Source organism: Poecilia reticulata, linkage group LG10, assembly GCF_000633615.1.
Source record: "Poecilia reticulata strain Guanapo linkage group LG10, Guppy_female_1.0+MT, whole genome shotgun sequence".
Taxonomy (NCBI): Eukaryota; Metazoa; Chordata; class Actinopteri; order Cyprinodontiformes; family Poeciliidae; genus Poecilia; species Poecilia reticulata.
The window spans coordinates 15,601,377-15,617,371 of NC_024340.1; the positions used below are offsets into that span (position 1 = coordinate 15,601,377).

The 15,995-nt window shown below is 35.8% G+C and overlaps 1 protein-coding gene across 2 annotated transcripts; it reads right to left on the reverse strand.

Annotated features, from left to right (window-relative positions):
- Positions 1-1,877: 1,877 nt before the first annotated feature.
- Positions 1,878-15,128, reverse strand: tm9sf5 (transmembrane 9 superfamily protein member 5). 2 transcript variants are annotated; one of them, XM_008420721.2, is made up of 18 exons: positions 14,839-15,128; positions 14,379-14,446; positions 14,198-14,291; positions 13,936-14,063; positions 13,666-13,795; positions 12,890-13,017; positions 12,159-12,273; positions 11,968-12,047; positions 11,755-11,860; positions 9,244-9,294; positions 8,778-8,910; positions 7,612-7,731; positions 7,349-7,406; positions 7,054-7,213; positions 6,799-6,950; positions 6,602-6,713; positions 6,342-6,513; positions 1,878-2,858 (listed from the first exon to the last, which is right to left on the reverse strand). In XM_008420721.2, exons 1-18 carry the CDS (start codon positions 14,962-14,964, stop codon positions 2,791-2,793), a joined length of 2,001 nt encoding a protein of 666 aa, XP_008418943.1. In that variant the 5' UTR covers positions 14,965-15,128; the 3' UTR covers positions 1,878-2,790. The 2 variants fall into 2 exon arrangements, with proteins under 2 accessions (XP_008418943.1, XP_008418944.1); XM_008420722.2 differs by lacking the exon at positions 9,244-9,294 and having other exon boundaries at positions 14,839-15,127.
- Between the last annotated feature and the right edge of the window lie 867 nt (positions 15,129-15,995).

Sequence of the window (15,995 nt, forward strand, 5' to 3'; positions counted from 1 at the left end):
AAAAAATAAAGGGAACACTTAAACAACACAATATAACTCCAAGTAAATGAAACTTCTGTGAAATCAAACTGTCCACTTAGGAAGCAACACTGATTGACAACGGGACCCTCGTCGGGTCAATCAGTGTTGCTTCCTAAGTGGACAGTTTGATTTCACAGAAGTTTCATTTACTTGGAGTTATATTGTAAGTGTTCCATTTATTTTTTTGAGCAGTATATTTGAATTTATCATGGATTTTCTCCAATCCACACAAGAATTTAAATACAGGTTAAAATATCCACATACATCTCCCTGAAATTAAGCTAATTGCCCCACAACCAAAAACCTTCAGAAATAATGACAGTTGAATATTTGACATGTATTCTTGTCAATATTGGCAGAGATTATCTAAAACGACTTCCCAGCATAGCAGTCAAATCTTAAGTAAACTTAAGGTCAAGGATTTCAAAAAGCCAAATTTAAGATTAGCTTGCTTTATGCAGTCTACAACTAGTTTTGAGGTGCATTTGGGATTATTTAACTGTCAGGTGTTATTGTGTCCAGATGTAAACTGCCTGGTTGTTCATTTGGGATGAATTTGAAGAATTCAGCAGTAGTTCCAAAAAGGGGGTATCAACATCATGCCTTATACGTGGTGTAGTGATTTGAAGGTTCGGACGCCTCAGCATGACTCTTCAAAACATTTTTGTTTCATTTAAACATAAATTCCAGAAGGCGCCTGGCTTTAAACTGCAAATTTCAGTCAATCTTGAAGGTGTCCATCTTGGCGAACGTTATTCTTTCTCCTCAGTCTGTGGAAATGTGATCAGAGTTCCAGCAATTTCCATTTCATGGCACACTTTAGCATTGGTGGTTCCTTAAAATCTTAACCAATTTCTTTTCACATAAAAGTGAATGTTCGGTTCCAGAAGGTGGCATATCTTAACAAATTGCACTTCGGTACAGTTATTTGAATTGATAATCTTAAAATCTTTGGTTGTTCAGAGGATCTAGAAACTTTCCTTTGGACTTTCCCGTTGATCTGAGGGTTGATCAGTTTGCTGAAGTTATACAATTATTCCATGCTGGACAGACAGTAAAGCATATTATTTTAAATCCCTGAATGCATTCATGGTTATGCTGAGTGTATGTAAATGTCTGACTGCGTCCAACAGTGTTACAAGTCAGAGAAAAGCATATTTAGGAAGCCGTAAGCTTGACTAGGGCTCATTTTAACAGCAGGTTTTGCCTGTTTTGGTATTTCTATAACTGTTTGTTAAAGGAAAAATTGTTTTGCCCCTAGTGTATTATTTTTCATACTATATTGTGATAGATTTGTATGTTGTTTTTTTTTTCTTTCCGAGACCTGCCTTTGTTATAAACCTGTATTTATCCAGCAGGTCAGTAGAGAAAACATATTTGACAATCAAACTTGTCAGTCTTTCAATAGAACAGTTTGCATTGCAGCAAATCAAGAGAAAATGTTTAGACTTTAACAACATATTTTGTGCATTTGTATTAATTTGGTTGGAATAATAAATGCTGTTTGCTGTTTAATAATAAACTGTGTAATGTATAAGAAAAACAATGTGTCATTTTACATTGATGTTTGTCCAAGAAATATTTCAAATCAGGCATTTTTCTGTCTTCATTTAAAGTCACACTTAGTTTTAATTTGATGGATAAATTATGCCTATTAATTTATCACCAGTATATTACATTATACTTATTTGAATTACTGCATCAACAGTTTGAAATACATCTCAATCTGCTTTCTGTGTAGTTTTATAATAGAAAAAGCTGCATGAGATCATTACTGAATTGGAGCTTCTAGTCTAAAGTCCAGAGATAAATAGAAAGAAGTGACATTTTACAGTAACTCAAACACAATACCACCATTTTCCCTTTAAATTAATTACATTTATTTGTAAAGTTTCCACCTCTGATGAAGACTCCCCACTGCCAGAAGCACACAGCAATGGTGCTTATGCGATTAACAGCTCAACAAACCACTTTAGATCATTAAGGGATGCATCTCAATGGAGCACATAGTAAGTAACTTCATGGTCTGCATTGAAATTAAAGTTGGATTTTTTTCCTGTGAGCAAACACATTGAAATATTCTTAATATGTAACACACTGCAGTCACTAACACGGGCGTGTCTTCAGTACCTGCATCATCCTTCTACTCTACAGAATCTTAATTTGAAGAAAATGGACATCATCATACCAGTGTCAGTGTTTTATATGTTTAAACTACATTACTGACTGATATTTAAAGAATTTAAGCCCAATTCACACCTACAAATCAAAAATATGCAGAAAATGAAAAGCCCCACAAGAGGCTCTCATAATGGTGACAGAAGCATTCTCACTCTCCCTCTTTATACAACTTATGTACACATTTTGTTTTCCAAATCATTACAGAACAGAAAAAAGGAGCATTTATAGCCATGAAAGAATAGAAAAACCAAAACACTAAAATATTTCACTTTCTTTAGAAAATTAAAGTAAAACAAATGGTTCATGGTGCCAACTTAATCACTGGAACCCTCACTGATTTTCAAGGCGCCACTCAGAAGATAACGGGTCAACAGTGAAACAATATGATATACATATTTATATTTAAAATGGGGGGGGGGGGGGAAGCAACAGAGGTTTAAAGCACAAAAAAAAGGACGGGCTCTGCTCTGTGAGTTTTTCTATCACGTGATGGTTTCAGTTCCGGTCCGTTTAGACCACTTCATGACAAAGGCAGCACTGAGGAGCCCAGCGCTGTGGCAGCAAGACGTTAGTCCATGCTTCAGTCCTCTAGTCCACTTTCACCACACTGTAGATCTTATTTACAAACCAGAAGCAGGCGAAGAACCCAATTGTTCCTAAAGGCAGGAGACAGGAAAAGCACATTTGTTAAAAAACATAAATAAATCATGAGATTAACAAGGTAGGATCCGCATAAACCAGCACCTCTAATAAAATGGGTTAAAAACCTCAATTATACTATTATTTCAGTTGTATGAGGCACACAAATTTAATTAATTAAGAAAAAATATAAACAAGAAATAATTATTTTTAACAAAATCACCAATTTCACTTACTGGAATCTAATAACTGAAAATAGAGAAATGTATGTTAACCTATGAACTGATTCGTTTTTAGAGACTTTGTGATCTATGATGTCATATGAAGAAGATTTTATTCAACACAAGGTAGCAAAAGGTACATAAAGTACACTAAAATAGTTTGTACTTGTTACCACATTGCTTCTGAAATACCTTCGCATGTAATACCACAATTTAAGCTTTTTCCATATTATCTGTAAAAGTAAATGAACTAATTTAAAGCTTCAACATTGTAGCTTATTTCCTTCCTTTTATTTGTGGAAAAAAACTATTAACTGCAGATATTTTCCTCCCAAATTGTAAGTTATTATCTAGACCAAAGACCTGAAATCATTACAACCGTCAGTTTAAAGAAAACTCATTTAGAGCCATGAATGCTCCAATATATAGATATATAAATATTACTGATACTTGTCATTACGTTATGGAAATTCAATAAAAAAATAAAGAAAAGGAAAGAACCTGAATTTCTTCTTATTATTATTATTAAATTGTTATTTAAAAATAGTTAGGTCTTTATTGTGGAAGGTCCAAAAAGCAACTTTTCTGGAGTCACAGTTTGCAAAAAACATAAATATATTGCCAGAGTCAAAGTCAAAACCTTTTTAAGTCCTATTACTCATCATCAATGCCAATATGAAAAAAGTCAAATTGGGTTTGATTTGCAAATATTCTCAGTAAAGAGTATTTGGATAAATGTTCTAGTTAGCCATGTGCCGGGTATATTCAAGGTAATGTCGAGGTTATTCTGCGACCTAGATCCTGATCAATCTGGATGAGTCAACTGCAATCGATTTGGTAATTGAGATGGAATCTAGAGATTATAAAAAATAAATGTATGTATTTTGACAAAAACACAGCGATCTCTGGTGCATACGTTTGTTCCTTTAGTTAAAATCCCGAATCACTTCGTCTGGGTGTAAAACCCCGACTGACTGCTGAATGGGGGCCACACATAAAGCCCCCAGCAGAAATAAGTTGTGATCAAAGTTGGGATGAGATGGCAAAGAGACAACAGAATAAAAAGTGAAAAGAGGAAATGACACGGATTAGTAGTATTTAAATCAAAACCAGCAGAAAGGAGGGAAACTAATCATCTTTTTCCTGAACTGCAGAACTACTTTGCAGCGATAATCTTCTGACATCTTGTCCGCTTGCTACTTATAGCTCTGACCCAAGACAGTGTCAACCAGAACAGCCGTGACGAGCGTTGCTACGGACTAAATTTTTATCTTGCCTAATGACAGAATAATACCAGGACATATGTCATCATCAACATCATGGTGAGCCAAATGATCTTGTGCAACACACAGACTGGGCGGGTATGTGCTCATTATTCCCTACTTTATATTATCCTCTTCCTGCTGACAACCTGAATCTCATTTGAGTCGGCAAGAAAGCTCAACAGCGCCACATAGATATGCAACTGGAAAAATCTAGACTGTTAACGTGGCTTGTAAGAAACAGTCCTGCAGGAAAATTAAATCTAAATTTCAAAGTTTTTCAGCAAAAGGTAGCAGGAAGTGCTCTAAAACTTCCTGGTAGATTGGTTTGTGAACTTTGGACTTGATAAAGACCGGCCCGAGATCTGGGTGTAATGATGGTTCAGACCTGAACCTTAAGAGTCACATAAAGGCTGTTACGGAGTGAAGCTTCTTCAAACAAAACGGAGGCTCGTATGTCTTTTACTGAACCTTTCTGTTCMGTTTTTTATTGAAGAGAGAAAACGGCGACAGCTGATAACGGCAACAGCTGTTCGTTACCAAGACAACCAAAATATCAACAAAGCAAGATAGTGACAAAACAGAACCAGATACTTAAGCATTCTTCAAAATAAAAGACTTCTTCTATTCAAATAAATCATGTCTTGHACTTAAATATATTTCACTTCATCCTTGTAATTATATACAATCATGTTCAATTCAATTAATAATAATCATGTAATCTATGCTTAACATATAATTGTAAATCAGTCACTTATCATACTGAACAACATATAAGTGTAAAAAAGTCACATAAAGGCAGTTACAAAGTCAGCCTTCTGTCACATGAAGAACATTTCTAGGATTAAATGACTAAAGTCCCAGCAAGACCTAGAAAAACTCATGTGCTTATCGTTAGTCGCATTGATTACAGCAACAGTGTCTTCATAGGTCTGATAAAAAATTAAAAAAAAGATATATANTATATATATATATATATATATGCGCAGCTGACCCAGAACACAGCTGCTTGCATTCTCACTAAAATCAGGAGGATAATGTTCATTAACCCAGTTGGAAAAATCCTTATACTGGCTGCCTATAGCTCAGAGAACAGACATTACAATATTTCTATTAGTTTATAAATCACAGAATGACAAACTTCCAGATCGCTCAGATCTTCTGGTTTTGCTCTGCATCCCCAGAACCAGAACCAAACATGCAAAAGCTGTATTCAGCTTTTATGAACCATAAAATCTATAAACTTCCAGAAAACTGCAAAACGGCTGAAACGCGGAGTTCCTTTAAATCAAGACTAAAAACCCACCTGCTTAGAGATGCTTTTGATTAATAATACATACAAATAAACCTGACTGAGTGAATCATCTCAGGACTGCCATCATACCAATTGGGTATGATTTTTTTTACATTATTCTTTCCACTCAACTTTACATTAAGCCAGCCTCTTTATCCACCGTCTTTGATAAAGACCAGATGAGGAAGTTGTCAATGACAACCGTCTGTCAGCAGTCTTCCCCATAATTGTGCAGTCCATAGAATAACATTAAATATGATTTTTAATTGGTCTTAAATTATATTTAAATTTTCTGAGAACTGTGATGTTCACTAGATGTAAGCCATTGTCATCTGAATGAACAGAATCAAACGCTTTTGAGTGTAACAACCATTAGTTTAATTATGGAAACTTAAGTATTGAAATACATTCCTTTTTCACTGCATTACTTTGTAGGTACTTTTTCTTATCTGTGCAAGCACAAAAGGCCACTAAAATGAGAGCAAACAAATGTTGAGGAATTTCCTTGTGTCTATTCTTAGAACAGGATCTTGAATGCCCCTCCTACAGGTAACCTGACTATCCACTGGTTTCAAATTACCTTTGAATAGACAGCACAACCCAAACTCTTCACTGATCTTAAACTTCCATTGAATTTAATGAGACACGGAACAAAGTCATGTCTGCAATACACACCAACAAGGATAAAACAAAACGATTTTCATTAAAAAGTAACATTCTTACCTGTAAAGAGGAAGAAGATGAGAACCATAATCATAGTGTATCCAAAGTACAGTATAGTGCTTGCGGCGCCAATTATTTGCAGCTTTGAGAAGAAGTAGTGCACAGCATAGATAAAGAGATAGACTGCTGTGAAGCCGCTGGTCAGGAATGAACGCCACCACCAATGGTAGTCCTGGATGAATCAGACAAAAGATGGCGAGTTAGGGTCCTCTAAAACAATAAAAAAGTAAAGAAAAAATCTAGGCTAAACATTCAGGTACCTCAGCACACAGGTGGAAGTAGCACAGCAGAATTGTGGCCTCAGAGCAGGTGATCAGGAGAATAATGAAAACCAGGAACAGGAACCCAAACATGTAGTACATCTGATGAGACCTAAATCAAAAATATTAATTTATTCACCCTGTAAACATGTTTAAGTATCTAATATCGGATCTGAAGATTTGTTTCACATTTGTACCAAATGCTGTTGAGGATGAAGAACAGCTGGATGAAGATGCAACCAAAGGGAAGGATGCCACCCATCACGATCCCAGGGATGGGTTTAGTGAAGAAGGACTGCTCAGGAATTTGACGGGGGATTTGATTTGTCCGCACCGGTTGCTCAATTGCCTGCGCCAAACAGAAAAGAAAAAAAAAAGAAGATGAAGACTTAGAAGAAGCCAAAGATAAAAACATTTGTCTATGTTTTGTCAACTCGGAAGATCTAACTCACAGGTTTCTTGAATCCAAAGTAGGCACCGATGAAGGTGAGAGGAACAGAAATTCCAAACCACATGGCCAAAATGGCCACCAAAGTACCAAAGGGGATTGCAGCTGAGGAACCCTCCACCCAAAGGATCAGGTTCATCAGGAAAAAGTCCGCAAATACAATCCTAAAGAAAGAAAAAAAAAACAACGACTCAATACAAAGGTAAATCATACGCTGGTTAACATCAGAATGCAAGCCTCCAGACCTGCTGAAACAGAAGCGCATGAAATGTGAGAATTTGCTAAGCTAAATAACGAACCCTGGGCACAGGAGAGCCGTCAACAACACGTTGGTCTTCCACTTTTCACCTCCAAAAGCTGATAAGAAGAAGAGACAAGAATTAATTATTGTGACAGGAACGATAAAAGTGAAGTTTGGTTATGAGCGAATTATTATCCAAGTTGGTTTAACTTTTAGATATCCTACATTATCTAAACTGAGAGGGTGACAATCAAAAAACAACTTCTTTATTTTTTTAACTACTTTGTAAAACTGTAACTTTCATACAAAGTGGAGAATTACTTTTGTAAAGACGTGCAGACACGTAGCCAGCAGGTGTTCCCAGCAGGACCCAGAGAACCACAGCGCACGTCATCAGAGCCCCTCTGTTGGCAGGAGACAGGAATCCAAGACAGGCCAGGACTAAAGTGGACAGAAAGTCATGTATGTAGAATGTAAAAGACAAAACATTTTAACAGAATGCCTGGCTAACTTAAGAATGTAAAATGTGTATGGTATATGTTACCATATACTGTAATTTAAGTTGAAAGCTCCGTGCTTAGTACAGATTCGGAATATCTTGTTTACATTTAGCTCACAAAACAATATTTACGATAAAAGTCATGTGATCAGAATTACGTGATAACTTAAAGAAGCTTTCTCATTTTATTTTGAACATGGGGAAAGCAGAGAATCACGCTCCCATGTCACGTTACTTGAAACCTTGAACACCTTGTATGGGTTGAATTTATTCACCACCATACAAAATCATTTGTTTTTATGCTGTCAAGATAGGCCTGGACGATGTGGTTGAAAAACTTATGAAACAAGTATTTCATGTCAGCCGATAGATAATTATTGATTCGTTTTTTGTTTTAAATATCTGAAATACTGCCAAGCTGGTTGCATCCAGTTTTCACTTCACTGTTTATTTTTAAGCAGTTATGAGAGACCTGAAAAACTATGTGATTTATCCAACATGTTACTGCTAGGTAACCAGTGAGTTGCTAGGTAACCAAAGAGTAAGTTAGTTGATGCCACACGCCTTGTTCAGTTATCTATGAGAGGTTCGGATCAGAGTTCATTAATATGTATTAAATAATCTATCAGATGTATTATCTACCGACATGTCAATCATTTCATATACTGTTATTGATTTATTGTCCAGCCCTATGATAAGCAGATGCTAAATTAAATAGTTTCTTTATTTGAATGTAATACATAAAGCAGATGGGAATGTAGGCATTAAGTATCCAAATAAACCAACTAAGCATGACTGTGGACATGTCTAGCATACATGACAGCAGCAAAGTGATTTTTAAACCATCCTTTACATGCAGAATAGACATCAACCTAGACCAGGTGCAGCTGGAGGCGAGTTTGTGTAAACAACCTGCAGGAAATTAACAGCAAAACATCTGGATGAAAGTGAAGCTCTGTGCGTTCGGCAGAAAGTGAGAAATCCTTACAGAGCGTGATGAAGGTCATGATGAAGATCTGGGTGCCCTGTCCAAGGAACACAGACAGCAGCATCCCCTTCCTGGGAGGACGGAAAACGTCGCCATGCACTTGCTTCCATCCCGACTCCTCCTGTGCGTCCTCCTGGGGGACAAAGGTCAACACAAGGGTCTAATGAGAGACTCAAATTTAAACAGGTTTAAAGTTTAAAAGGCTGCCGACCACCAGACACTCATTCCTGCTAGACAAACACATATATGTGAAGACAGATTTTAAAAAGGTGTAAAATTTGGTGTGAATAAACTAATTTCAAGGAAAAATGCATTTTTCCCCTTTTTCAGACAGATTTAACTCCTAGTTTAAAGATCCACACCACATTTTACATTCCATATGTTCTCCGTTTGCCAGAATCATACACACCCAAGCACCAAGCACCTGATTTAGTTCAATCTTTAGAGTGGATTTCATTAAGCTTACATAGGGTAGAGAAGATTTTTCCTTGGCCGGTGTAAGCTTTATCAAGTCTCCCTGTGAAATGTAACAGAATATTTGTAATTTTGGATGCAATGCACTCGTGCTGGGTGGTACTTTACACTGCAGATTTAAAGCATAAGCCACACAAATAAGCACAAGCAGACCAGTAAATGGCGTTACTAAGAAAATAAACTCCAGTCTCCAATGTGTTAGAATAATTTCTTCAGTTAAGCCTCTAAGTTCCTCATGAAAATCCTTATGTAGAGCGATATGGATCCACCTGCCCTGCCTTCATTCACGCATACAAGAGGTTTCTATCTGATTAGTCTCAGCAACAAAAGTATTCAAGAATAGACACATATTCAATAAATGAGAATAATATTGACAACTTTATTTTATTCATTCAAAAAGTGACACTCATACCAATATTTTCTAATTGGTCCGTATTGAAATCTGCACTGCAGAAAACAAAATCTTACCAGGTATTCTGGTCTAGTTTCTAGTTCAAGTATGTTAGTACACTTGAAACAAGAAAAACTAACTTACTAATAACTTTTAAGCAAGATTTAGAAACTTGTTTTAAGCCACTAATACCTCGACATCAACAAAAAAGTACTAGTTTCATGGGCAGATTATTCCACTTGTAACATGGGAAAATGAAGTAAGTGAAATAACCTGCCGATGGAACTAGTACTTTTTCACCAAATTTAAGGAATTATTGACTTAAAACAAGCTCTTATGTCTTGATTAAAAGTTACTCTTAAGTTAGTTTTGTCTTATTTTAAGTGCACCAAGATATTTACACTAAAACTAAACCAAAATCACTTGGGAAGATTTTGTATTTTTGCACCTTATATAATATCCGTTTCCTTTTTTCAGTTAAATTACTCAAATAAATTCACATAACTTTTGGATGCTATTCTAAATCATTTAGATACATCTGTAGATAGTACAAGACAACACTTGGTCCCACTGTCCTAAGCATGTAAACATCAGACTACCAATTAGTAAGAAAACCCACCCTTGTTGAATTAATCATTAATTTTATCAGACAGTAACAACAGTCTGTGTGTAATAATTTCCAGAAAGGAAAATGCTGAAACATGTTTTGGTATGAGTGGCATCTGAAAATAAATGGAGATTACTTCTAATACAATGGTTTCATAACGCCAACAGGAAGTGGAAGGGCTTGTCTTGTGTGAGTAAGCGATAGTAAAAAATTGCGCAATCCTGCACTCAAGAACTCATCACCATAAGAAAGCTAGCCGGAGATCAATGACCGGAGCCAGTAACTAACACATACAGACAGACCTGTTCTATTGAATAAACACTTAATGATAATTACTGGGAAGATATATAGCTTAAGCAAGTCGATCATATACCACTGTTAGTGTGGCTAAAGATTTGTTTATAAACAGCATTTCCTTGTTATGACAGAGTTTTTAATGAGAGTTCCTTGTTAAAACATTCATTTAATCAACAATGCAACAGCATTATTCCAGACTGATAAGGTGGTATGTACGTAGCTCGTGTTTATTATTCTTATTCTCATCTATATCTCTTTTACTTTCATCTTTTTCTTGAGTTAAGCTTAACTGATATATTGACAGAAGTATCCCCTGGCGCCTGCATTTTATTTTATTTTTCTTGTTTTCTTGTCTTTGTGTRTTTGTATGGGTTGAGGGAAAGAAATGTACATATATTTAGTACTGTGCTCCTTTTTATTTTTATTCTTTTTTTTGATGTATCCGTTTTTTGTCCGCTAACACAGTATGCTTATTCTGACTTGATCATGCATCTCATTTAGATATATATATGTGTGTATAATTGGGTGTGTTCTAGCCCAATTATGTTTGTATGTTAATGGTACAATGTTAACTATGTAACTACTGCACTGCCTTTACACTGTACCTCATGTTAAAGCATAAATACATTTTTGGAAGAAAAAAAACAGTGCAACAGCATTTCACACTGAAAAACCAGCAACATTTGCATATGATGACTGAAAAGAGATTGATAAACCACCTGATTTGTTTATTCGCCTCTACACTGGTTGTGGTTATTAGGGCAAAGTCCTAGTGCTGCTTCGTCAGGGTGAACTCAATGTACTCCATTCTCTTGTCTCATGTGATGCTGATGGCCTGAAGGTTGTCTAAGCCTTCAGGCCAATACCTTTTTTGCATTTTTGCATTTTCTGTGAATGTTTTACTCAAACTAAAATGTTTACTGCTCATGGAAGAAATAATTTGAAAAATTAGAATATCAAGACCAATTTAAGCTCTTTTAATATCGCATGAATGATTCTAAAAATGTTTAAATGTGGCTAAAAACAATATGAATGTAAAAGTATGTTTATTCATAGAAGTAACTCTAAAAGTGCTTGCTTAATAGGAGATTTTCCATCAGAAATGCAGCTGCTTTCATTCACAACGTGCAAACATGATGTCCTGCAATGTATTTGTAGTAAGAATTTTTTGTACACATCAGAACAGGAAAGTCAAACAGCGCCTTTACCTGATCCACCTGATTGTATCTGGCGATGTCCTTGTGGAGGGTTCTCAGCATGATCATGGCAACCATGCCAGACAGGAAAAGCACAATGACCAAGGAATTCATGATGCTGTTGAACAAACAAGACGCGCCTTAATGCAAATACCGAGAATAAAGAGCTTGTGAATACTAGTGGCAGTTTTCTAAAGTGAAAAAGCATTAAAAGCGTATTCGGACCTAAACCACTGGATGTTGGTATGAGGCATCGAGACCAGGATGTAGTCCCACCTAGAGGCCCATTTGATGGTATTATTTTCCTGTAAAATACATTTTTTTAAAAATGCAATAATCAGATAACAGTTTTCTCCTTACAGACCATGAACAGGTAACACATTACTAAAAAGTATAGTCACACATAAAAGGCTTACCTCAAATGTTACAGCATAGGTGTAAACGATTGTTACATCCTCTTTAAACTCCGCAGGCACTTCCATTGGGTTTCCTGACTCACATTTTGGTTCGTTTTCATCTACTTGTTTGATGCTGTTTGCACAAAATACAAAAAGTCAACTTATGTTAAAATGTAATTGTTAAGAACAAAAGCCAATTGTTATTTATATCATAACCTTAACTACATGCGGTAAGAGCGTCTCAGTGCATAATAACCACTTTATGTTTGAACATGTTTTTGTGTACTTTAGGACAAAACCGGAAAAACAAGTCAGGTTTAAACTGCAGCAAAAATGATAGAACAACTGGATATTGACAGTTAATATGGTCAACCATAGCCATTTATTGTTAATTTCATTTGATATACTAACAGTTTCCAAATTGTCAGTATGCCAACTGAGTTCATTATTCCTTACTAGAAATACTAATATGTCTACATTGTAAGCAAAGGAAAACCATAGCAGTCTTTCAACCAGCTGACTGGCAGTGAGCAGCAACAGGGAGAGACAGTGGAGCACTTTGTTACACTCCGTTAGCTCTTTAGTCACTAATAAGGGTATGAATAAAAACTTTTGTGGTTTTTAAATCTGAAACTATTGAAAACCTCTGCATACATTCATGCTGAAAGGTGACGCATGCCTAAATGAGATGCATTAAAAAAATTTTTAATGAATAAATAGTAGCTGATTGTCCATCCACATCCACTCACCTCTTTGGTTCGAGAGTGGCAGCAACCAGGCGAGAGCCTTGCCAACCTTCGGGTTCTCCTTTGTGGTAAGTGATCTTTATGTCCACATGGTTGAAGACATAAAATGTGTTTTTCTTGTTGAACTCAGACTGAAAAAAGATGAAAATGTATCTGATTAGTCAACATCCATTCCACCTTTAACTTCACTTGAACATATTGAACTCATGCTATTTTGTGTAACAAGTGAAAGTCATCAGATTTATTTAGTTCTTTCATCATACTAACGTCTTTCCTTGGTCCTCTAAAATAAGATAAAAAAAAAAAAAAACATGAAAGCACAAGCAAAATTATAAGTACAATCACCAAAAAAAATAAAACTAGTGTTTTTAGGTAAATTAATCAGATCTGAAGGTTCATTCCTTTATTAAACATTTTTTGTATTTAATAGTTACCAACTAAAACAAACTAAACGAGAGTGCATTTAAAGACAATAAAATCAGTTAGATAAAAATGCATTCCTTTTAGCTGCTGACGTACACCGTCACACTGCTCCGACAGGTATCACTGGTTGGTAAAGCCAAGCATAGCATAGCTTAATGCAACCAGTTTTACAGTCACTAATGCTGTTCATACAAATTTACTGTAAATACACAATGTCATCTCTGTTGGTATTCCTTCTGAGGAAATAAATTACCTTAAAGAAAATAGCCATTAGCTGTTGTTCATTTAATTAACATTTTTATAATAAAACCACTTAAAAATGCAGAAATTTAAAAAAGCAAGAAACCACAACTCACATTAATCACACAGGCATCTTTTGCTCGACCATCTGATGTGACAAGGCAGCCAATGGGGAAGCCAGGGTTGCAATACTTTTGACCATCTTCAACGTCATAGCACCATGTCACTGGCATGTTGTCGATAATCCTTAAAATACATTTACAATTATAAAGGTTTGCTTAAATACTTTCCTTTGTTCATTTATTAATTTTCTCTAAATTAGCACCAATTCTTAAGGAGAAATTGAATCAGCAAGCATCTTCTAATGAAGTGTATCAGCCACTAACCAGTGATGCTGGTAGTTCAACTGCATTCCCATCTTGAGAAAATCCAATTTCGGAGCATCATCTTTGTTTGCCGTCTTGTAAGTCTTGGTGCAAACTCTCTTGCATTTTACATCTTCTTTAAACTTGAACTGCAAAAAAAGGCAAAAAAAATGTTGTTTTTTAGCTGCAACATGGATAAGGATTTGGTCGAATGAATGGTGCATCTCTGCAAACATAGAATGAACGAAACAAAAAACGTATTTCCCATCATTCAGGCTCTCACCTTGTAAGGGGAAGACTCAATTCGCTCACCAAATAGCACCTGTCCCAGGTTCTCCGATGGCCTCTTCTCATGGTCATCTTTGCAGAAGTCAAACCTTTAGCAAATATTTAAATGATCATCCACAGACAAATGATGATACTGATCAAGAATTTTAGTTAATCTAAAATATCAAATGACTTACATATCATATTCGTAAGGCAGGACAGACTCCACTGAGTCCAAGCGATTAACAAACAGCTCAACCTGCGTCTGTAAAGAAGATACTTTAAAATGTAACTTTTAAAGAACATTTTTTTAAAAAACAAACTAATGAGCCTGAAATTATCGAGTCCCAAATGGAAAACATAATTATCACGCACAGAAACTTTTTTTAATGGCATTAGAGCCGAAACCAAGAGACAATGGCTTTTAAGCAATTACTAGTGAGACGAAAACAATACAAAGTGCCTAAACATCATCACGATGTGCCAGTTTCCTGTTCCAGAAATTAGCCGGGGCCTAGAGGACAAGTGGCTAGCTACTGCCATTTCTCCCAGTTGAAAAAAAGATGTCAAAAACACACGGGAAAAATATAGAAACTTCTGCTGATGAACATGTACAGAACTTATTAAGAACTGCTACTCCACTGAAAGAAATCATACCTGGCATTCTTCGGTCTCTTTATCACAAAAACTCACGGGAGCTAAACCCGGAAGATAAAAAGCCGAGCATGAACTGAAATATACGACTAGCAAAAAGACCAATCCAACTGACTGTCGCGTCTTCATTTTAACGCGGGCTAAGCTCTCCAACGCTGCGATATCTTGCTGTTAAAGGCGGCGTATCCCCTAGTTTATAAGGGTCTACTGTTCACCGGGTATCTACAACTGGCTAAAAGCCGTCTTGCTAACTACGGACACCGATCCAGACTGACAACGTCCCACCTCTGTCAAGCTATGCGGATGTCACGGGGTTTTCCTTTCAAAGTAAAGGTACGAAAGATTCGTTCTGCTTCAAACGTTGGACTTTTGTGTTTTAAGATTATGTAAAACTGTGTGTAATACAATTTGTATTATAAAGTTTTTAATGTGTTTTACTTATATTATAATGGAATCATATGGAGACTTAAAATGAGCAGGTATATTTGCTACTTGAATTATTTTGACAGGCATCATATTTTGACACCGTGGAACTTTACGTTGCTTCTCAGCCACCATCAACACCCTTGTTTTCCTCGTTTTTATAGCTGAACTAACTTAGAGAGGGAAAACATAAAGTACAATTGTGAAAATGTGTTACAGAAATCTGAATTTTTGTAGAAGAGAGCAGACATCGTTTTAAAAAAAATGAAGAGGGACATTCATTCGTAAATTTGGGAAATAAAATGAAGGATGACTAGAAAAACCTGAATGATACGTAGCGCTTGTAGAAGGAAACGGAAGTTCACAACTTTGCGTGGCCTGTGGTGAAAGTTTTTACTGAAATAACTACAATTTATTTGCTGGTATTATAGTGCTATTCTGTGTCTAAATAATCAGCCTTTCACTTCAAATGATATAAATTTTTTCCGCATTATTTAGTTGAGCTTTAGTTCTGTATCATCAACTGTAACTCAAAATTTAAGTAAACAAAATGTACTCACAATCTGATCCTGTGATGTTGCAAATATTGATCTTGAGAACTGTTCTTTGTAATTTAGCCTAATTTCTAAGGAGTCATTCATAAGATAGATAGATAGATAGATAGATAGATAGATAGATAGATAGATAGATAGATAGATAGATAGATAGATAGATAGATAGATAGATAGATAGATAGA